Source organism: Podarcis tiliguerta (genome assembly GCF_965153285.1).
Source record: "Podarcis tiliguerta genome assembly, chromosome: Z".
Taxonomy (NCBI): Eukaryota; Metazoa; Chordata; class Lepidosauria; order Squamata; family Lacertidae; genus Podarcis; species Podarcis tiliguerta.
In genome coordinates this window covers 23,127,895-23,152,063 of record NC_139553.1, presented here as the reverse complement: position 1 = coordinate 23,152,063, position 24,169 = coordinate 23,127,895, and the positions used below count along the sequence as shown (strand labels likewise).

The following is a 24,169-nucleotide window of genomic DNA, read 5'->3' as shown; positions in this document are numbered from 1 at the left end:
TTTTTTTTGCAGGATCTATCCATACTGGTGCTTTTGAAGGTAGCTTCACACAGTTGATACAACATTTGGAACTACAAGGATGAGATTCAGGATTGTAGATTTGGAGGCTAGTAAAATGCTATAAGAAGAGGTCATTCAGAGTTTGCTAGCAAGGGGTAGATTTCCCTGACAAATGAAAAAACAGTGCTTAGAACAATTTATAAGTTACATCAGCTCCATTTATCCAATTATCAAGTGTTCATTAAATAGCACCACTGATACACATCCTTTTCTTTGATGTCCTTCTTGCCACTGAGAACAACAAAATAGCAGCTGATTTCTGAAACAAACCCACTAACACCTATGCCGACCTATCCTGGAAATTCTGCCATCCAAAACATATAAAGAAAAACATTGCCTATAGCGTGGCTCTCAAAATGAAACACGTTTGCAACAGGAAAGATAAATGTCACAGAAGGATCTTCCAGTATATTTCATTGCAACATCTTCAGGGTTTCCATCCTGTCTAGGGAAAACCTATTCCACCAAAATGAGGTGACAACAAAGAAAGAACAGTGTATCCCTTTTGTAGTAGATTTTCACCCAGCAGTTCCTAACTATCAACTGACAACCAGAGAAAGCCATACGTTGTAGCTTTATTCACGCACATGTGTGTTGGTGATATATAAAGCTGAAGCGGGGTGGGTGGGCGGTGGACACTGTGGCTAACTTTGTGTGCTCCGTTTCCAAAGTTAATTTTAGAAATGTTCCTGGTTCAATTGGGATTCAGGAGATGGGAAACGCAGGCAGAGCAAAGCCACAAAACAATATGGGATCAGAATGTTAGAAATCCTTTCATCCCTTTTTCAGGCTTGCTCAGCTTCTCTCCACTGTACTCCGTTGTTTAATGGTTGAGCACACTGATTTCCATCCATCTTTTTTTAAAAAAGCAGTTTAATCTACGGCTATTCATGCCAGCTTCCCATGAGGGTATTTTTGCATGCGTCATTGGTACTGGGTTGCTAAAATCTTTTGAGTATCTTCTTCAACCTCATAAAATAATTCAGTTGCCAGTAAGAAAATGAAAGATAAGCATCTGATCAGCAATGCAACAAAGTAATTGTCTAGTATTGATTTCTGGAACACCCGCCCAGAACAGCTACATGATGCTGTTCCTCTCTCCTCCCCCCACACCCCCTTCCATCTCTTCCTCCTCCTTTCCATCCATAACCTTTATGTTATGTGAACACAAAAACATAAGAAGAGGCTGCTTGATCACACCATCCTTTTTTCACAGTGGCCCACCCAGATTTGTTTGTTTGTTTCATAAAAATTATACAGTATTTACAACTTGATTGTAGAAAAAGCCTCAACGCAGTATACAAAAACCCGAAAACAAACAAACCACAACCACCCCTAATAAAATTATCACTAAATTTTTTGCAGCCATGATTTAAAACATACACAAAGTTAAAACCATAAGATAACAGACTAAAATGAATTTAAACTCATACAAACTTTCTAAACACCTGAGTAAGGTAAAGGTAAAGGTACCCCTGCCCATACGGGCCAGTCTTGACAGACTCTAGGGTTGTGTGCCCATCTCACTCAAGAGGCCGGGGGCCAGCGCTGTCCGGAGACACTTCCGGGTCACGTGGCCAGCGTGACATCGCTGCTCTGGCGAGCCAGAGCCGCACACAGAAACGCCGTTTACCTTCCCGCTAGTAAGCAGTCCCTATTTATCTACTTGCACCCGGGAGTGCTTTCGAACTGCTAGGTTGGCAGGCGCCGGGACCGAACAGCGGGAGCGCACCCCGCCGCGGGGATTCGAACCGCCGACCTTTCGATCGGCAAGCCCTAGGCACTGAGGCTTTAACCCACAGCGCCACCCGCGTCCCAAAAAACACCTGAGTAGGCTTGTCTAAATAAGAATGTCTTCAGTAGGCACCAAAAATAATACAGTGATGGACACAAGTAGAACCTGAGTGCAACAACACTCTTCCTTTTTGTGACTTCCATCGTCTGGTCTTGAGAAGCATTATTGCCTGTGACAGCAAAGGGAAAACATAGCAACCAGGGCTAGCCTTATACTCTATGAATTTGCCCAGTCCTCTTTTAAAGCCAACCAAGGAGATAACAGTGAATAATCAGGCCAATGGCCCATCTAGTCTCTTATCCTGTTCTCACAGTGGCGACCCAAATGTTTGTAGGAAATATGCAAACAGGACCTGAGCACAAGAGCACTCTCCCCACCTGTGACTCCCAGCAACTAGTATTTAGAAGCATCGCTGCCTCTGACCATGGAGGCAGAGCATCATCACTGGCTTCATCCCTTAGACTTCATCTGCAACTGATGACCCACAGGGTCCCTTCCAACTCTACCATTTTATGATTCCTATGTTCCTTTCATAAGATGAGCAGCCTTTTAATGTTACCCTAAAAACTGCCACCTGATGGAGGCATCACTGCCAGCTTATCCATTACCGTTTCATATATTTAAATTGAACACACTTACCACATTCCTATTCTTACATCAAGGCTCACTACCCAAGTTCCTCCCCCTCCTACCAACTGTTAGCAAACCTCTACTCCACCTGCTTGCGTTTTGATAGATAGCAGTGGAGCTGAATGGAGACGGGAGATTCTTCTGCTGAGTCTCCAAGTGGGTGGGGGAACTCAGCACCCTTCACAAACACATTCTGAGCAAGGCATTCCCAGAATGACTCAGGCCCCAGATACCTGAAAGGTCACTTCCTTTCCTGCAGACCCTCCTGGGTGCTAAGATCTGCTGAGGGCCCTCTGTGTAGTTCCACTGCCCTCAGAAGCTTAGGCTGATGATGGTCCAGAAGACAGCATTCTCTGTGGCAGCCCCAAAATTGTGGAACTCCCTCAGAGAAGTGCATCTGGCATCTTCATTATGTGAATGCTGGAGACACACCTCTTTTTCCTGGCTTTTGGTCATACATTAGGGCAAACTTAACAACTTAAGGGCAAACTTAACAACAAGAACAACAAAAGAACAGGCAGCAATTTGTCCAGGTTCCAGAAAACAGGGGCATTTGGTGACAATAAGTCCCTGGACTATGAGGGTGGTTTGTAGAAGGCCAAATCTGCCCAGTTGATACCAGTCTTAGCTGGAGACCAGTGTAGGAGGAGTCCCAATGCATAAGTAGTTGGTAAGCCTGAGCACATTTTGGAAGCTTAGTAGAAGCTTCTTTGTGTTGATGTTTGGCAGCTGGGAGCACTGTCTGCAGCCAAGTGTGTTCCTTTAGCTCAGGGGTAGAGAACTGCATCCAGCTGGTGGGCCAGATCCTTAATTCCTCTCTCCCTCTCCCACTGACCAACTTTTTAAAAGATGCATAAATTAGTTTTACTGAGATGTTATTAACAAACTGCATTATAGTAATGCATACGTCTGGCAGAGTACTTTGAAAAACCAAAGTATAAATCAGTGAAAGAAATACAGGAGAAGTCAAGAAGAAGCCAAAGTGGCCTAAAAATATGAACAGAAACTATCTGCCAGAATTCAGTCTGCCAATGTAAGACCTCAATAATATAACTTGCCTTGATGAGGTTGTAGTAAATGCTCACATTGTTAACATAGGCTATAAAGGGCCACCATATTGTATCAAGCTTACCTTTCTTAGCTGTCCCTCATACTACACTGTTTTGGTAAGCTGGTCTTTCAGACAAAACCATATACCATATTTAATCCAAACTCTCACAGGCCAACTTTCGGCTTTGATTGGAGAAAGCCCCTGTGATGTCCATTTGCACATGTGGTTTGGCTTCAACCCACGTCTGCAAATGGCCAAAATGAGGTTTGCTGACAGCACCAATCAGCTGAGCCCCTTCAGTTGTACTCCTGGGCAAAGGACTGTAGCTTGGAGGTAGAGTATCTGCATGCAGACTGTCCCTGATTCAGTCTTCAATTGCATCTCCTACCTGAAACCCTGAAGAGCCACTGCCAGTCAATGTGGACTGTGCTAAGTTAGGTAGAGCAATGTGATCTGATTTCATATATACAAATTTCCAGTGTTCCAGTAGGTTACTCCTTAGAATGGCCAATCCAAGAGGTACTCAATGCCAGTGCTAATCTGCTATTTGGGACTGACAGGGCACCCCACTTGCCAAGGAACCATCAAGAGCTCCCTTTAACCTCCCAATTACTCCTTTTTAGCCACACACATATGACATCAGGTGTGCCACAGATTTCTTGTGGCTTGGGGAAAATATTCTTATGGGGCAAATAGCAGCCCATGCTTGGCCTAAGCCCTCAGGTATACATAAATTTGGAATTAAGGATCAGAGGGTTGTCTCCAACTAAGTCAACCTATTAAAATAATGGACCTCAGTAAGTCATGTCCATTATTCTCAATAGGACCAGCATTGGCACAACCCAGGATGCCAAAGATTTATACTCCCCTAGTACATAAATTCATGGGGGACCCCAAAATCCCATTCCTGATTCCCTCCACCTTACTTGATTATGGCAGGTTATTTTCTTTTTCAAATTTAGGAAATAAAATGTTGGCTGTTGCTAAACAAATGTGAATCAGGGACCTTACTGGAAATCTGCTAGAGATCTGCAAGTAACTCAATCTACCATCTGCCCACCGCTGATATAGTATATATCAGATTAAAAAATAGCATACATTAGGAAGCTGTATTGTTCCAGACAAGACCGTTCACCTTTCTGGCAACTGCTCTCCAGGATCTTTCGCATTTCTTGCTATCTGAACTTTTTTTGTGGAAGATGCCAGAAATGGATTATGGAATCTTCTGCATGCAGAGCTTATAGCTTATCACTGAACTCTGGGCCCTTATCTCTAGACAGACTGAAACCTATTCTAAACATTTAGAGACAGGAATGGGATTGTGCAAGAAATCACTTGAATATTATTGATTATTGAATCAACTTGAACCATTTTGTGCTGGAATATACTTGAAATTGCATAGATTCGTGGTGGGGGCCCTGAAGTGAAGTATTGAGATAATTATTAAGTAACAAGTTTACCATTTAAAGGAGATTCAGACCATTAATTTTCAACAGGGAATGTTTAACATTAACATATAACAGCCACAGAGGAGCTTTACGTGTCCTTAATGCCCCTTCTTACCCTCTTAAGTTGGTAAAGAAGCCTATTTTGCCATTAAGCAGCATGCAGATTAATTAATTAATTAATATAAATAAAATTTAAAAATGCAAGAATATCATACCAAATGATCTGCCTATGATAGTCGAACCAATAAAGAGGGAACAATAACCACTGTATTAACATGGAGGCAGCAAGATCTAACAAACCATGTGAACCTTGTACTTCCATCTCATGGGTGCAAATTTCAACACAGCCTTGAAGTTTTGAGCCAATCAGTGTCCCTTAGTTAAGTTCTTTGTTTGTAAGACAGCCGTCAACTTGTAGCACAGACACAGAACGTGAATCTTTAAGACTTGGTCTATACATGCAGTAGAATGAGGAACCTAGGTAGAATCCTAAGGTGGTTAAGAGTGGTTGTTCCACTTCTGGGTTCAGGCAGGAGACGATGCTTTTGAATGCTCCTTGGTGCAACAACCTCCCTGTAAGTGGAAGGTTGTCACACCAAGGAGAAATGTCTAAGCCCATGTTTTTCTTGGTGTGCTATTCATTTTTAATGCAAGGGAGAATTCAAGAATGGAAGTGGTATTGTCCCATTCTTTCACCATAAGACTACCACCTCCATGTGGTATAAACCAGGCTATAATCTTTCCCCACATCTTTTAGATGGAAGATATGGCCATAATCTTTGGTTTCTTCAGTTTGTTGCCCTAGGACAAATTGGCTCTTCATATGCTGCTAATCTACAACTCCCATCAGCCATAGCTAAGCAAGGCCAATAGCCAGGACTAATGGGCGTTATAGCTCAACATCTGGAGGACGAAAGGAACCCCACACCTGCCCTAGGACAACATACCTCTACATTATGGTGCAGTGGTTGAAGTATCACACTAGAAGACAAGAGTTCAAATCCCCACTCAGCCATGAAAGTACTGGGGGACCTTTGGCCAGATTCTGCCTCTCAGCCTAAGCTACCTCACAGAAAGAGTTGTTGTAGGGATTAAATAGGGGAAGGACTTTGAGTTCCTTGGAGAAAATGGTGGGATATAAATACAATAAATAAACAAACCTGGTGCCCTCTGGGTGCATTGGACTACAATTCCTAGTATGATGGGAAGGCTGCCCAAGGGATGCAAGTTATTATTTTTTCACATCTCCAGAAAGTGTTTGACATTCCATTGCATCTTCCAATTGACCTCTAAAAGTAACTGGAGGAGTGGGTTTAATTCAGGTGACCAAAATGAGAAACAAATAGACGATGTGCTAAGGGGTGTTTGTCTGAAAAGTTTGTATGAGACATACAGGGACTTTGTGGTTCACAAGTTTTTGATGAAGGCTGCAGCATTATTTTCTTATCCTTGATCATGAAGAGTCAACTGAAGTAGGTGCCTCTTGAACAAGGATGTTCTTGACCCCTTGTTGTGACAAGAGGGTGGATTTGTGCAGTGAACAGCTTCGTTAAACTATTTCCTCCTGCAAGGCCAGCTGATTGAAAATTTCCGTCTTTCTTGCCACTCCTTCTGCAAGGTTTTTAGTTCTGCTTTTTGTTTAAAAATCTAACTAACTATATAGTTTCCAGTGCGCCATTTTTCTTTTGGCTCTTGATTACCATCTTGAGGCAGAAAATAATAATCATCATTTAGATATGAGGAGAGGAGGGTTGCAGCAGCTAGATCATTCCTTGAGTTATAATTGTTGAGATAAAATATAAATTAAAAAACCAATTAATATACATTTCACGGAGTGCTAATTTTTAGATGCATACATTTTAAATAAAATGCTAATTGGGGTGAAGAACAGGATAAGGTAGAGACATTCAACTACAAATCTTTAGGAGGACTACCAGTTCAAACGTTTCATTGCCCACTTGTGGAAGGAGAGGTAGCCTCAAGTCAGGGTGGTCAATCAGGTGATGAGAAGTCAATGGGCAGACTGGATGGGTGCAGCCCAAGATCACACCACAGCCCAAGAATGTCCAGGACTTGCAGACCTGGTGGCTCACTGTATGGGACAACAGATTCTGAGGGTGTCCAGTTGCCTCCAAATAACAGAGCAGGAGATGCAATTTTTGAATGATTAATTGCTGTTGTCATTGTTATTTAATTTCTATCCTGTATTTCATTGCTGAGTGATCCCAATGCAGGCTACATATTGAAAACAAACACCACCATTCAATAAACTTATCAATGCAAGACCTTCCTTGGGGAAGAGTCCGTAGCTCTGTGGCACAGCATCTATTCTCCATGCAGTTTCAAAGCTCTCAGGGCTGGGAAAGACCCTGTCTGAAATCCCCAAGAAACCACTGTCAGCCAGTAAGCAATACTGAGCTAGGTGGACCAATGGTCTGACTCTTTATAAGACAGTTTCCTATGATTCAACTGGCCACTAGCAGCTAATGGTACTAGAAAATACACCCAAGTTTGACTTTCTTTAAATAGCAGGTGTAAGGATGCCCAGTTTTATTTGGAGCCATATTGCAAAGGGAGTTTTAAGCCATGGTCCTTAACAAAAATCCCCATCCCTTAAACAGGTAGTATTAACCCTGGAAGAACAGCCCCCCTTGGTGCCTCTTGAAGATAATGGCAACTGTGGGGGCAACTTTCGTTGTTACCATGGATTTTTATCTTAAAGACAAACCAGTAGACTGAATTCCCACATGCCCTTTTGCCTGTCTTCTTTCCTTCCTTCCTTCCTTCCTTCCTTCCTTCCTTCCTTTTTCCAGGGGAAGGGCAGTTCTAGTGTTTGGTCTTAGGCTGCACCACTGTATTGCACAATGTTTCCCACTATAGCCTTTACCAATGCACACTGCTGATCTGTGCTCCATGCAGGAAGTGTGGGAACAATTATTGTTAAATAAATATTGCACACCATTCATCACAAAAGTTAATAATACACTATCCATGATCAGAGGCAGTATACTTTACAGGACACGGGGTTGAGGCAAAAATCAGCCAAAAACCAGTCTATAAGCCCTGCTTGAAGTCTTCCCAGAAGCATTTGACTGCCCTTGGGCCATTGAATTCCAGGAATATTATTGTTGAATCATTTCAGAAGTTTCATTATTCATAAATGGAAATAAATAAATAAATAAATAAATGCCTTTTCAAAAGCTAGCGAGTGAGAAGTTGGGGGGCAGAGGCTGCAGTCATTTGATAGAGCAGGAGTCTCAATATGCTCTTTCAGAGTTGCTTCACCTCTTTTTTTCAAGAGCTTCCTGAAGGTACTTCTTCCTTCGACAGCCTTCTTGGATCCTTCTAATCCTCCCCTCCCCACCACACACACCTTCACCCCTTTTCATTCCATTTTCTCCTGCTATTCTGGATCAGGATGAATGAAATGGCATGAATTCTGCCCACACACTGCCTCCATCTTCTAGCAAGGCTTTTAATGCCATTGTGCTGTGAATACAAAATATGTTCCATGAGGCTTAAGCTGATTAGCAGCTATTGTGAATCAAGGACCTCTTCAGTCACCTCTATACTTTTGCATTTCACTCTGATGATGGGCATAGAGGGCACGGAAAGAGGCAGTTTGGGGCAGCATCAGAGACTCACCAGGAGAAAGGTTTAGTACAGGGGCTGTTGGGGGAGAACGGACCTAGATCATGGTAGTGGCAATCTCAGACCCTCCAAGTGTCCCTATTTTCCAGGAACAGTCCCGGATTTACAGAAGTCATCCCAGTTTCTGATTTGATCCCAAAATGTCCCACTTTTCCTTAGGATCTCCCTATTTTCATTGGAGAAATGTTAGAGCAGATGCAGTCATGGCTTATAGGAGGCCAAAATATTAGGGGTGCCTGGAGTGTGAAAGACAGAGAAAAGAAATGCGCTGCAAGATACATGCTTCCTAAACTGCAGTCAAATTTTCTCAAGTATCATGCACAAAGCAAAGGTAAACCATGTTGTCCATTAACAGCCATTCCTTTGTATGGTTTGAAGGCACGTGAGCCTACTACCCTTGCTGAAAAGAAGCCGGTCTGGGTCACTGATGGGATGGGAGACCTTCAGAGAACCATACACATGCCTCCTTGGGTTGTGCGATTGGAGAGAAGTGGGATGCAAATGTTAGAAAATGAATCAAACAAAATTTATAGTGGGGCAATACATTTATTATGCCCTGCTAATTAAAATTTCTCAATAAATTTATTTTACTTCTTTCTTTCATTTAAAAATCAAGCAATAAATGTTGTTTCTGGCATTATTTGAGGGGAGAAAGATAAAAAGAAAAGAGCTTTTAAAAATATAAATTCCTGATTCCTAAAACTGCAATAGTCCAGCCATTTAGCAGCAGAATCCCAAGCATAACCACTTGTTGGTAAGTCCCATTGTCTTAAATGGGCCTTACTCCCAAGTAAGTGTGTATAGGACTGCAACCATGCACACCACGGCTGTGGAGCCAACCCTTCCTTCTTAAGCATGGCATGAGAGAATCAAGGGCTGATGCCACTTCTAATGCTAAATAGTCTCACCTATGCTGTGATGATGTCAGCAGTCACACTTGTCTGGATGCAAACATATTCAATGTCCATTGCTTATTGCCAATATAACACCATGGTGCTGTGCAGAATGCATCGATTGAGCACGAGCCCAGTATATCAGTGAGAAGCATTAGTTCAGCAAACACTTTAGGACTGGGTCTTTCAAAAGTGGTCAACCGGCATCTGGGCTGCACCATTTGAAACTGAAACAGTGAAGCTCTTCTATGCCAGAAGCTCCTTCTACAGTGATGGCTGGTGCCCATTGGGACTTGCAGAGTGGAAGGTAGGGAGATCAACTGTAGGTGGAGCCAGAGCCAATGACAGGTGGAGCCAAATCATTCCAGTTTCCCCCCCAATTCTTACTCCTGCTGAGTTCTACAAAGGACAAAACTGAGGCCAAGGAGAAAGGAGCTGTCATCCAGTTCTATTCCAACCTACTAAGAAGGCAGGCAGGTGGCAGGTGGCTGGCTGGGGATGGTGCAGCAGCGGCATTTGGTTTGCAAGTAAAACTATATGCATTAGGTGGATCAGCAAGTACTACTGAACTAGAAACCCCTCACCCTACCCACCCCCTGTTACTGTTCTCACTGCCATGAGTTGGAAGGAGACTGTCTTAAGTAGGGAGGTCTTGCATTTTTTGATCGATCACAGGTTTATAGGTTGATCGATCAGAGGTTTATAGGTTGCCTTTTTAGAACAATCATCTCACAATCACTAAAATGCATCAATAGCAATAATTAAAATGTAGCAATAAAACTGCTCAGCTTGATTACAAGCAGGTAAATAAACATAATGAAATACACTATAACTGGTGTTGGACACATAGCCCAACTAAATCAACTGCCAGCCTCACATTTAATCCCCAAGGGCCAGTCTTTAGAACTCATTCAAAAGAGGTCTGTGAGGGGCCATTGCAGAAAAGACACTGCTCCTTGTGCTTACCAGCCAAATGATTTTTACTGTTGAGCCTCCAACATAGTATGGGTACAGATGCCCCCTAAGTTAACTTGGTCCTAGGTCCTTGGTCCTAAATCAGGGCTCTAAATGGCAGCAAACGACATGATGAGGCTGTGCCTCTCACTTGACATCAGTCCAATTGAGTTGCTGCAGTATATTGGGATAGAGAGAGGGAGGGACACTGTGGCAACAAGGTTGGTATGGTGCAAACGTGCCATCAGTGCCAATCCAGCACTCCTGCTGGTGCATTTGCACTCTGCTGTGCTTGTTAACACAACTGCTTTGAACTGAGGCAAGATTTTGGAGGCTCCCCAGGCAATTTAGAACGGTGGTAGAATTGGGGTTCCATTTGTGACAGCATAGTTTTCATATTTTTCCTTTTGGCTGTTCTGATTTTCCAAAAATGCCCCTTCCCACCCCCACCCCATCCCCGGACTCCTCTTCAACACTCTTTCATTCCCAAAATGCATCCTTTCAGTTAGTTATTTCAACACATCTACTCCATCTTTCTTTCACTGAGTGGGTTCCGAGGCGGTTAACAATATATCAGTACAATGTCATGAAACATTTGCCTTTAAAAGCAAAACAAATTACCATTATATTTAATTGTTCCAATTAATTGCCAAATAGATGAACCTAATAACGACCACAAATGTTTTAATGCAGGCAGAAATTGATAGAAACATTCAACAATTAAGATTGCTGTGAAGTTGTGATTGAGCCATAATAGCAATTCAACAGGCAGAATTACCTACCCCTGACTAAGGCTGTAAGAAAGGAGGGGAACCCTCAGCAATGTCTCATGCAAAGATGCAGTGGAGCGTCTCAGTGGGAAAATGCTTCCCAGGAGCCTCTGAATAGTGAATGCCTGTATTTCTTGTGGCACCTTTGTGGTTGTGTTAAGACCAGAGTTTTGGATAAATGCACTTTACATGGGGCTACTTCAAGAAGTGACTTGGAAACTGGTGCAAAATGCAGCTGCCATTATGCTGGGGTGGGCATTGGGAGGAAGCGGAAGGCCTGGACATGTGATGCCACTTTTTCACCATAATTGAATGGAGTATGCTGGGAAAGGGCCTGGCTGGCTAAGTTGAAAGTGGAGCACCCAAAACTGAATGATGATGATGATGCAAGTCTTTAAAAAGAACAAGCTTTTTTCATAGAGGGACATCCTGTCAGTGACTATTGGTATCCAGGATAGCTAAGTGGTACTTCTGTATTCAGAGGATGCCTATCTCTGAACACAAGCCGCTGGGATGCGGGAATAGTAATGGGAGCACACTGTTGCATGTGAGGTTTCCGAAATCCGGAGGCACCTGGTTGTCTTCCCCACCTCCGGCCCCGCTGGAATTTAGATGTTGGACCAGATGGACCTACCCCGCCAGATACCTTTTTCTTCTTTTGCTCCTAAGTCACTGCCGCCTCCTTCCCTTGCGGAACAAAGGGAGGTCAGGAGGAAAAGAAAGAGCGGAAGGAAGGAGGAAATGTGGGGCGGGGAAAGGGAGAAGGAAGGAAGGAAGAGGAAGGAATGGAAGGAAGGGGGAAGGGAAGTCTGAAGAAAGAAAAAAGGGGGGAAAGGGGGGATGAAAGGAGAAATAGGAAGGAGGAAGAAGAAAGGGAAGAAGAAGGAACTTCTGCAGGAACAAGTAAGGAGAAGGAAATTGGATTTTGCATTTCCGTGCTTGGAGCTTTTGCTCCTCTCCAGTTTTTCCTCCTCCTCCTCCTCCTCCTTTTACCCTTTCCTTCTCTTCCTTGCCACTGAGTGACAGCGCCGCCTCTCCTCCGCCCGCCCGCCTGGCTCCTGGCAATTGATTCGTATGCGAAGGGGGTCCGCCTCGCGACGAGAGATGCGGCAGCAGCAGCAGGAGTGGCGGCGGCGGCGGCTTGAAGAGCCCTCCAGCGCGGCCAGGCTTCTGCTGCTCGGCGCTGCCTTGGCAAACTGAGCGGGCAAAGGCAGCTCCCCCACCCTACCCAAGAGCCGAAGCCACACACACACGCAATCTCCTGGGGGAGAAGGACCTTTGCGGGAGTCGGCAGCAGCAACAGCATCCTGCAATCTCAAGCGAAGAAAGAAAAAAAGAAAGAAAGCATTGAGGAGACTCCCCTCCCTCTTCTGTGGCTCCTTCCCTTCCTGCTCCCTTCCTTGTGCATCTTCTCCAGCGCTCAACTAGTTGGCGATACTGCTGCTGTTTTGCATCGCAGGTTCCAGCAGGGGCTGAGAGAGAGAGAGAGAGAGAGAGAGAGAGAGAGAGAGGAATATACAAAGCAACAGGCGCGTGCACGCTCTCCCCCTCCCCTCCACACAAACACACACACACAAGCAGGCAGACCCAACAGAGCCTCTACCACCACCACCACATCATCCTCCAAACCAGCCACCGTAAAAAAAAAACCGCAAGCGGAGAGAGCCAGCGGATAAAAGAGGGAGCCAGAGAGCTAGAGAAGCGGTGCCTTTCCCTTGCCTCCTCCTCTCCTGTAGCATGGTGGATGTATGGACAGTCTCACAGAGCAGAGGTTGACAGCTCCAAGCCTCCAAGCTCCACATCTGGAGCACTACAGTGTTCTGCACTGCACCATGACCTTGGATGTTCAGACGGTGGTGGTGTTCGCTGTCATCGTGGTGCTCCTGCTGGTCAATGTCGTCCTCATGTTCTTCTTGGGCACCCGTTGAATGGACTCTGGAGTGTGTTTTTTTCCTTCCTTTTTTGATCTCTCTCTCTTCCCCCTTTCTCCTCCCCCCTTTTTCCTTTTATTTTTTGCTCCTGAGTTGGTGATGGTGGCAGCAGCGAAGGAGGCGGCGGCGGCAGCATACCACTAGCAAAACTCAAAACAAAACAAAACAAAAATCCCAAGTTTCCAAATTAACAAACAAAATCCATCCAGAGAGAAAGGGAGAGATTACACACACATAAAAGAGAGAGAGAGAAAGGAATTTCCTTACTGAGGGGGGAGAGCAGCTTTGAGAATCAACATGGCCTCGCTGTGATCTGTATGACGTTGGTATATTATCTCTCCCTAAATCTTTTGTCATGTCTTGTCTATTAAGTATGCCTGTAAGTGTATCTGCTTAATGCCCAGTTAATTCTATATTGATGGCTATAGATATACAGAGATATATACACACACACTAAGCCAATGTCTCTGTGCCTACCTATCTAGGTAGACACAGAGTGCTGCTATAGCTCCATATCTCTGTCTATACTGAATTAATTCCTGCTTATATTTCTTGTTGTTTGCAAAGGATCAGTGGGAGATAAATATTTCAAAGGGAAATGTGGGTTTGCATCATAATAATGAGCAATGGATGCACTGCTAGTTTTTACATAGTGTGTGCATGTACATTTATTATTACTTCTTAAAGCGGAAAAAGGGCACTGGAATGCTTTGGCTTAATACCAAAATAAGGCTTGCTTTGTGCCAAGTAAGTGGGAATCAAATGCCTTTGCAAAGGAGATTGCAGGGCTGGAGAGAGTGCCCATTCAGCTTTGCATTTTCCTGATATATATTTAAGAGGTTTGAGAGGAAAGGAATGCCATTGAAAGCTTTAGTCAGCTATTGGGAAATAAGAGTGTGTGGGGGAGAGGTTTATTTTATTTGGTTGCCTTGGAAGTGTGATTTGAATCCTCAGACCTTCTGGCCCCCGTTTCAACCCTTTCAGATCTGCTTTTACACTGCTTATTCACAGCTGCTCCATTCAGCCCACTAGAAGCACAACCAGCTGGGCTTCGGCTATTAGTGTGCTTCCCATCTTTGCAGACTGGCGAAGCAAATAGAAGAGGTGTTTTGTTTCCCTTTAAAGCATGCTTCCCCCCTTTTTTTCTTTTTGAAGCCATGTTTTCACAGTGACTTGGTCTGTCAAGGTGGATGGGGGAGTGGGGGTAGGGAGGGGAGAGGAAAAAAAAAAGCTTTATGCACCACTTAGATAACAAGATTCAAATATGGGTCGCTTAGGGTGACTTAATTCACATTGATTTCCTTGAGAATGAAGTGCTAAATTATGTTTTATGAGACTCTGGCAAAGAGGTGTCTTCCTAAAAAGAAAATGAAATTGTTCCATGAGAGATAGCTTTGCATGGCGGGGGGGGGGGAGGTATGAGGGATGCAGGTATGATGAAACAAAGTCAAAGTGGTACAAAATGTACCTTTGTGTCATATGTCTCCTGAAGCTGTGATATATATAGAAAGGGTATGGTTGATTGCAGTCTTCCCTGCTCTTTATTTATTTATTTGCAGGAAGAAACGGCACAGGCAATTTTATCTTGTTCTATTTGCTTACATCATGTCCATCCATTGCCGTGTGTGTGTGTGTGTGTGTGTGTGTGTAAGTGCTGGTGTCTGAAATGAATTAAAACACCGGCACATAATTTTACAAAGGTAGAAGTGCTGGTGTTTGAAAATAACTAAAACGTGACCAAGTTGATAAAATCACAGAGAAAAAGAGAATAAAATTGGGTGGGAACACTGAGTGATTCTCGTTACCTATGGTTGATTTGGCAAATTTAGGAATAGAAAATTCACTGACATTCACAACAAGTGTTAATATAGAAATATATTGTGATATCGCTTTTTATTCATAACCTATTGCTTGGATTTCCAGCTTTCCTGATTTCTTCCCTTCTCTCTTACTTGTAGCTTTAAGAGAAGGAACAGGTGTTATTGCATTCAAGTTTGGGTGGGTGGTCTTTAAAAATAAAATAAATATTCAGTGAGACAATTTGGCTTGGAATATTTCCCTCCCTGAGTATTTAGACACACAAGTTGGTGTCGCCTTAACACAGCAGCATTTAGCAGGGTTCTCTTTTCTTATCCAATGCCTCTTTCCAGGAAACAAGAGATTGTTATAATGAAGTTAATATCTTTCATTCATTCATCTGGCATGAAGACTGAATGGTGGAACTGGGGGGGGTGGGGGGCGGAATGAGGAAGAAATAAGATACATGGATTTTATTAGCATCTCAGAATGCTGCTTATTTCTCTGATGTTCAGTTTAGCCAAAACAAATAACTACAGGCAGCACTTGGCAACTGTCAGATTCCACCACCTGGATGAATCAGATTTCTCCATGTCCAGATGTTGGCAGTTTGCTCTATGCATGTGTGTGCATATGGATGTGTGAACACTTAGTATGCAAAGGATCTGTTTTCTTTTGGCATGGCTCTCATGACTCATTTTGATTACATCACTGGTGCTTTTTATTTATTCATTATTTTGGAGGTGCATTTAATCAAGCTTGAAGTACCCTTAGATGCTTTAATTTGGGGGTGCCTGTTAGTTTATAGCAACAGGCATATTATTTTGCTGATGCTGATACTCCTTGCCAGAGCAACAGATGCCTGAATTCTAAATTTTGTCAGGAATTCTGCAATTCAGAATCAGATCTCTCCCCCACCCCACCTCATCCCACCCCACACATAAAGAACAGTGGATGCCAGATTCAGACATTATGTCATGTCACCTGGAGTTTAAGGGTGGGGGGTGGATTTAAGACATTAAAAGCCTTAATTCAATATTGTTTACTGTAAAAGACTTAATGAGTCTAATGGAACTGATTCACAGGTAAAGCTGCCTAGGATTGCAGAATAATTATTAGTAAATGCTTGTTGCATATGTTTTAAAGATACATTTTGAAAACAGCCCCATTGTTAATACTCTGCCTACTGGTAGTGTGTTTGCCTGGAGTTGGCAGAGAACTCTGAGAGCAGCTGAACTTTGTGATTAGCTGAGCAGATATAGTACTAAAAACAAAACAAGAACCAGCAACCCATGATACTTACTTGTACCCCAGTTTGCAGGGTGTTGGTTGGGTCCCTTCCTGCTGTAGTGTTATATGATTATATACATATATAGTATATAACTTAAAAGAAAGACCCACCGAGATCACTGAGACTTACACACACATTAGTGTGTGCCGGACAAAACTGCAACTACAATTTTGCGTTTTGGGTTTCGTAACTTGGCTTGCTTGATGGGCAAAATAAGCCTTAAGGAGGGAGTGAGTATTTTATCAGCTTTGAATAGGGGTGGAGAACCTGGTGCCTTCCAAATGTTGTTGGACTCCAGCTCCCATAATTCCTGATTATTGGGCATGTTGGCTAGGGCTGATGGGAACTGAAGTCCCAACAACCGGAGAGCCACAAGTTCCGTATGTTGAGTTGTCATTATTTTTATAAGAGAAAATAGAAGTCAGTTTTGTAGGCAACGGCGTTCGGTTATGCTTTGTAGTCCTAGAAATGGGTGCTCCATACACCTGCTGCACAATATGTCACCCACCTGTCATGCAAATTTGAGCTATCCTGCTTTATGGCATCAGAAGCCCTCAAATTTTGCAAAGTTGCTCCCTCTCCATCTGGTATTCAAACCACAAGACGGTGCAGAGGGGGATCTCGCCTCTCTGATCTTTTTTGATGATAGGTTCCCTTAGCTACAGCTTTAGGTGATACCAGGGGTGTCAAAATTTGGATACAGTTGACAATAGTCAAGGAGTGAGGCTTGTGTATTTCATCAATCCCCTCCACCTTATGTTTTCCCCTACCCCATAATTTGAGCACTGTTCCCCTGCTGGATGTATAGCAACCCTCCAACTGTGGCATTTCCCCTCCCCATAGACAAATCTGAGAGAGAAATCCTAGCAACTGTGACCACATGTACTTTATAGATAAAAGTATCAGATGCATTATTTTCTACAATATCCAAGAATAAAGCTATTGACTGTATCATAGCAACTCCTGCACCACTGTACTTTTTAAAAATAAAAAAGCATATTTCCTCCTGATCTGTAATCCACCACCTTAAAGCTCCAGGATCCTTTCAAGATAAGAGGAGCATTGACACATCTCTCCTCCCTCCCTCCCTCCTGATGCTCTGGATTGGGGGGGGGGGAGGCAGTCTCTCATGCCGCCGCTGCTGATGCCAGACCCATTGGGCTTTCCTGGTGGCTAGTACATTGAATCCTTCCAGGCTGATAGGATAAATTATTTTTATTTATTCTTCTCTTCAAACTCTCCTTTATTTCATTTCCAGCTCCTCCCTCCCTCCTTCCCTCCCTCCCTCCTTCTCCATCCCCTCTCCCCCTTCATTCTGAATTTCACATGTCAAGTAAGAGGGAGGGGGAATAGGCGAGCTCTGGATATTTCTGACGCTGTTTTGGCCTTTTTTGCATGAGCATTTGAGGCTGAATAGCTATTTATTCATTCTCTTCCCTGCCCATCTCCCCACTTCAGTGGAGGGCAAGGGTAGCTAGGGAGCTTTCCCCTTCTTTCCCAGTTCAGACAGTGGCAGGAAAGCTTAACTGGATCCCATTCTTTCTGACTAGAGGGGGCAGTGGGGAACCCGGCAGAGAGGTGCTTTCTTCTAACGTTTGTTAACAGCTGCATGCCTAACCTAATTCCTCCTCTTCCTCCGTCCCTGTCTCTTTTCATAATGTGGTTATATTTCTCTTTGGATCAGGTATTCTGTACACAGCCCAACTGCTGTGTATAATGACCGAAGGAAAATTGCCAAAAATCAATGTAAGTTTTCTTTTTTTAAACACCCCCCTCCAATTTATTTTAAATTATTAGAACCCATAGTTTATGGTTCATTGTCTCGTCTTGTGCTGTCCTGTCCATTAAAAAAATGTAATGAATGCTAGTTGAGTGAAAATGCCTTTCCTTCATTTCTCTGGGTGAATGCTGCCTGCCTGCCTGCCTGCATGTATGGGTGTATTTGTGCATCTTTCTGCTTGCACTTCGCTTGTGTGTGCAATGGATTGTGAACAATGCCTCTATATGGAGGAAAAAAAAAAAAAATCACCGGAAAGGCTTTGATTTGATATGTTGCATTTACAGTGTGTCTCTTTTTGTGAGCTGAATTGGGTACCGTATTAATGTGCATCTCCATTAACTGGATATGAATGTAGCTGATGTATTAAAAGCATACTTAAAAACACTGCCAGTTGCTGGAACATAGCTGGTAATTCTGCTGAATGACTGATCTAATGGCCTGTTGTATTCAGTAGATTATGGGTTTTATGGTGGTTATTTTTAGCTGTTAAAACTGGAAGGTTATGCTACCTCTTCAATTCCTCATTTTGTTAGATGACCCAAAGCAATGCTTCCATGAGGTGAGGAGGTTGCCCTCACATTCTTATGGTAGGGTGAGTGGGGGGCTGGCTGTGAGAGATGCCTGATGAAATACCCTTCAGTTAGATGACACATGGCATTTAAAAAGCAATGCAGATGCCTAAAATATGCTGGTAGCCAGGATCAGTTGAGGTAGATAATGCTGTTTTTTTAGCATTCCTTTCTAAGGAAATGGTGTGCCGTAGTGTGAACTGCAGTGATTTATATGCTCCAGCCTAAAAATAGATGCTCTTAGAAGGAAGACTACTGAGGAAACCAGAAGAGGGCTTGCGCGTCTCATTCGATGCACTGTAGACGGATTTCATGTGACACCTGACTTTCCTTTTAGAGAGGGGGGGTCGGGAGGGAATAGCATTTTATCTTCCATTTTAGAGAACCCGCAGACAACTGGGATTTCTCTTAGCCCTCCTCCTTTTCCATGTTGAGTCCATTGCTTTTAAATTCTCCCATGCTAGCTGTGCTGCAACATATATCTCCCCCAACCCATTTCTAAAAATAATACTGCCTTCTGCTTTATTGAGCACCATTATCTCTAGCATTCACAGGGCAAGCAAATAGGCCAACAGAGAATCCCTCGTTTCATTGATGACTTGTGTTACGTTGGTGAGCAGGAAGCTTTATCATTAGTGCAGTGCAACTGCATGTTGGCTCAGGAGTAGGACAGCTATGCTCAGTGTGGCTTACTCCTAGGTAGGCATACACAGAATTGCAGCCCAAGAGGCAAGAAGGCTCAATCTATATTAAATACAAGTACTGAGATTTAGGTCGCATTCGTGGTTAAGGCACTTGACAAAAATCTGGATTAGTGTTTGTCATTTCTAAGGCTGGGTTTTTGGCAAAGCTGAGCCCCAAGGAGATCTAGCTTCTATATATAAGTTGTTTAAGGCAGCTAACAGTAGATCTGGCACTTGTGATTTGTATGTGTTTTACTTCTTGGATAGCACTTAACTTTTTAAACTTCCAAAATTCCTTGCAAACTAGAATCAAAGAGCAGTTTCATCTTTATTTGCAAAATTGCAATTAGATTTCAAAAGTTTTCTGACTTGTTTTGAACTGAATGGCTCTCTTTCAAGGGTAGCCTTCAATTTTTTTTTAAAAAAATGAATGGTTCAACTGTCTGCTGTGAGATAGAAACAAAAGCAAAAAATGAAGAGTTGTGTATTAATTTAAAGTTTGCATTAATGGAGTTGCTAAAATGAATCTAGGAGCTTTTTCTGTAACTACCCATTGGTTTTGTGCAATGGGGTGCCAAGAAAACACTTCTAGATAAATATGGGGTCATATTCACCCGCTCTCACCTTCATGTAAGATCTCTATCCTGCGGTGTGCAGTTGGGCCTAGGCCTAGTATATCATGGTAAATACAATAATTATCATAACTTTACTACATTCAAGCTAGCCAGCTTCCAGTTCTTCAGAAGGATGTAATGTCCGTTTCCACTGCACCGGTATATAGATATAGCACAGTATCCGATTAAGAACTCAGAATAGACCCTTGGAAATCAATGGCATTAAGTTGGTCAAGACTGACAAGTCCATTGATTTCCAAGGGTCTACCTTGAATACAAGGTATCTGGATACAGGCCATGACCATTAATAATAGCATACTGCTGTTATGTCACCATACAGTGTGGAGATTGACAATGTGACATAATGAAAAATTTAGAGTCTCTGCCTCAAAGAGATTCCAGTCTGTATGGTGACAGAAGTAGAATGCGTAAAAAGGGGAAGGGAAGAGTAAGAAGGAACAGATCCAGACAAGCTGCAGTTACGTGTAACTTAGGCTTCAGCTGGGTTGTACGCATTGTTTGCATCACAGTTGTTTTCATAAGATGGGTTGCTACTAATGCAGCTCAACTGACCTTCTTTTTCCACTGCAAATCTGTGCACCATTATTTGGGAATGAATCCTGTTTGAAATCAATGGGATTTACTTCTGAGAAAGCATGAACGGGATTGTTCTGTATGTGTCTGAGCATGTTTGGTTTGGAAGTCTCATGGAAACCAGCCTGATAATTAGGTATCCGGGCTCATCCATTTCTAGTCTTATCTAGGATACCTCAAATTTAGCCTTCCCTCCTGCTTTATTAAAGTGGTGTTTCCAGGATAAAAAAAAAAACCAAGATCCAGGAAATTTAGGTGCATGAAATATGTGCAGGGAGCACCTTCCACCACTGAGCAGATATTTTTGGAACATTATTAGTGTGTTTGAATTCAGGGTGTGTTTTTTGCAAAATGTTGTTGACTAGTCAAGAGACTTAGATATTCATTAACATAAAAGGTGGAGCGTCTCAAGAAAAAGCATTAAGCTTTACTGATTCCTGTCTGTAATAGTTTAGGTTCAGTACTCAACCAAAAATATGAGAATGTGTCCTCCAGCTGGGCTCTTTTTTCCTTACTTAAAAGGGGTCAGCCACAGCCCTGTTTTCACTTTAGCTGTAAGGCTACCAAAGCTCTCAGATTAAGCTGCATTTGATCCTGGTCAGTATTTGGGCAGACAAGGACCGAAGAGACTGCTCTGCACAGTGTTGAAAATTTGGGAGGTAGCCTTCCTCTGTCTGAGCTGGTATGAAGAGAATATTCGGGATTAAGGTGAGCAGGACTTTTTAATTCTCATAGCAATGCTTATAACTAAGATTCTCCTTGTTTCAGCATTCCTCAGGATCACAATAAACCTGCTAGAGATTCCTCTGACTTAGGCCAGCAAATGTATTTTCCTACATGTCCTAACAGCGCTGACTTACTGGGGGAAATGCTATTACTTTGCAAAAATAATAAATAAAAATCACCATAAATTCCGTATGTAACGGAAAGTGGGGGCACTGTCGTTCTGTGCTCATAATTTGATGAACGAGTTTGCTGTTTAATCTTGAACAAACTGTGCTGGTCTCCCCAGAGGTGGATGCTTCTCTGTAGTAGTGAATGAAAGAATTCTGCTTTATATATCTGAGTGTGAAAGGCAGCACCTCATCGGAATATAAGTGTTGTTCTGCTTTTCTCTAGTGTTGTTTAGTCCTCGTTTGGTGCTGTTTTTAAAGGAAGTTTTTAAAGAATCCAATGCTCTTTACAATGTTCTTACCCTTCACCTTTATTGTATTGAGGTATTTATTGTAAACGCTTCTGCGGTTCCGTTTGAGGGCCAAAAGATAGTTTATAATTTATTTATAAATATAAATACGTAAATAAAAGACTAGGCTGTATTTGCTGTTATATTTCAGGAAGAGACTAAGAGCAGGCTCTCAATGCTGATCTTTTTAAAATGACATGTTATTCATAGTACATTATTATGCCATTTGTCGCTGACCTGGAAGGCATTTCTCACTGAGCTATGCTTCTGGTAATCTTTCGGATGCTCACTGCTGAACAACGGCAAATCTAGAAATCTCTATTTTTCTGGGTTTTCTGTTGTGATAACTCTGATATATTTACATGGGCATCTTTTTGGTTCCCTGTGGAAGGCAGGTGCCTGCTGTTCAATGACTCCTTTCCTTTGGCTCCAAGTCCTTGAATGCACAATGTCCTTTGTTTTGTGGGCCACCTAACAGGCAGCTGTGAAAATGATTCTGATGGTGTCACCAAGACTTCAGGAGAGAATTTGCCTGCTGGAAAGGAATGAGATTAAAACACACGCACAACTTCTTTATGAGCAACAATAATAGGGTTATTACAATTCCATGGACTGTGCAATGAGCTATCTTAGGCCCAGTATGGGGATCGGAGAGGAATTAGTTTTGGTTTGCGTTTTAATACAAACTGACCTAGTTTGCACTTTTCAAACCAAGACATGAAAAACAACACAGCTGTCCTTTGAAATTTGTGCATATCAGAATTTTATGGTGCAATTTGTCAATTAAAACAATGTATACAAAATTGCATATATTAGGGAGATGTGTGAGCAGGCGTGTATATTAGTGGAAGTGACACTGAAAAATGCATTAGAGGAAAAGGCTTGCAAAAATCTACATAGGCAGAATTGTGTACAAAAGTGTTTATATCAGGAGGAGTGTGCATGAAAATGCACATGAATTTTTGTTTATGATTCCCTCTTCTCCAATCATAAACAGAAGCAGAAAATGGGTAAACTGAATTTAAGACTGGAAAAATGAGAATCTGAAATTGATAGATTCTTCCATTCCTAGCCCAGACTCCCTGCTGACTCCCTGCAAACTATGTTTTGTAAATTGGGAGCCAGCCTTGAGACCTTGCACTCTGCACTTCCTTCTTCTTTCTCTCTCTCATAAAACCCCCTTCTCTTTGCTTCTTAGTTTTAATCTCTGGTGTATCACTGCGCACTCAAGGTATCCATAGTTAATTTTAACCATGGTTTCTTCTTAATCATATTTGGCAAACACATGCTTATATACGACTTCAGTCCGTGGTTTCTGAGTAAACCATGGTTTACTTAACCACAATATGCATTAAGTATGATTTGACTCAGTGCTAATGTATCGCTAAACCACAGTCGACTATGGAAGGGGAAGGAGAATTCATGGTATGGAAGGCGAGAGAAGGATAGCTCTTGTTAGTGAGTCTGGAGGGAGCCACATACATGCCCCTAGTTTTATTTGTACATGTTAATTTGTTTTCTGTGGGTGTGAGGTAAAGTGGGACATTGGCTTTAGGACTGAACAAGAATGCTAGATACAAAGTGGAGCTGGCTCAGGGCTCTGTTGCCACTAATGTGACAATTCAAGAAATAAATCGCTTGTCACCCCAGATTTTTAAATTTCTTTTTAAGGTATGCTGCTAAGCAGCTACACTTGTATTCTGAGCTACGCACACAGAAATGGTTTTGACATATCAAGTGCCCCTGCTATGTGAACAAGATTGAAGATTTGCTCCTAAGAGGATTATTTCAATAATTCTTATAGACTAGATTTTTCCATGTTAATTTTTCTGGGCTTTGTCTCATTCGGTCCCACCAATCAGTATTTATTTGCCAAGCAATATTTAGATGCCTGTGTTTTTCACAATTGTTACTGTTCTAATATGGGGGTGGTAACGATGATGATGATGATGAATTATTTGATGCCTGCAAGTATGCAGCTCGGATAGTCTGTGGTTCATGCCGCACAAGCAAAGCGTTTCAAGGCAACTTTCACGGCTAAGCCCCAGAGCGTAGCCACAAATTTGCTGGGGCCACAGTGTTGCTCCCATCACAACTGTTGCTCTGTGCTTCCTCTTCACATATCAGAAGTTTGGGACAGCCTGAAAGATTCTTGGTTGCACGCCCTTTCTCTTTCTAGGGAGCCCGTTTACCAAAGTCTGCACACAGCCTTCGCAAAAGAGAGAGATAAATAATCATTGAGCCATTAATAGCTACAAGTATTGACCCTTCCCTTTGCAGTTAGCAGTGATAACTTATGAGTAAATGCAAGTTATTATTCTGTCTTCCTTGCATTGTCTGGTCCTCAAAATACATGAGGGAAGTGGAAATTCATGCTGAATCTAGTGCCCTGATATCAGTGTAGTTTGATTCACATTGCAAGGGTTGTGGCCAGTGGGTTTTTTTTCCTGGGGGGACACATGGGGACGCATACCC

At 42.6% G+C, this 24,169-nt stretch overlaps 3 protein-coding genes across 12 annotated transcripts in view; 2 read left to right on the top strand and 1 right to left on the bottom strand.

Annotated features, from left to right (window-relative positions):
* LOC310669944 (craniofacial development protein 2-like) overlaps positions 1–24,169 on the bottom strand; it is a gene marked incomplete at its 3' end in the record, with an annotated part of 710,849 nt that overhangs the window by 142,414 nt on the left and 544,266 nt on the right. The window lies entirely within an intron of this gene.
* The window catches only part of ARHGEF9 (Cdc42 guanine nucleotide exchange factor 9), a 279,379-nt gene that overhangs the window by 138,956 nt on the left and 116,254 nt on the right, over positions 1–24,169 (top strand). Inside the window, exons 1-2 of one of the 10 annotated variants that reach the window (XM_083423405.1) lie at positions 13,460–13,498; positions 17,956–18,017. The exons of 5 other annotated variants lie outside the window; for them this stretch is intronic. In XM_083423405.1, the coding sequence (XP_083279531.1) occupies positions 17,988–18,017 (30 nt within the window). In that variant the 5' untranslated portion in view covers positions 13,460–13,498; positions 17,956–17,987. Of the gene's footprint in view, positions 1–13,189; positions 13,510–17,955; positions 18,018–21,111; positions 21,220–24,169 lie in introns of those variants that run through there. 4 more of the 10 variants (XM_083423404.1, XM_083423403.1, XM_083423399.1 and 1 more) reach the window with 4 other exon arrangements.
* Positions 13,001–13,180, top strand: LOC310669695 (uncharacterized protein; the record flags this gene model as incomplete). Its single annotated transcript, XM_083424166.1, has 1 exon — positions 13,001–13,180. The coding sequence occupies one exon, from the start codon at positions 13,001–13,003 to the stop codon at positions 13,178–13,180; it is 180 nt and encodes a 59-aa protein (XP_083280292.1).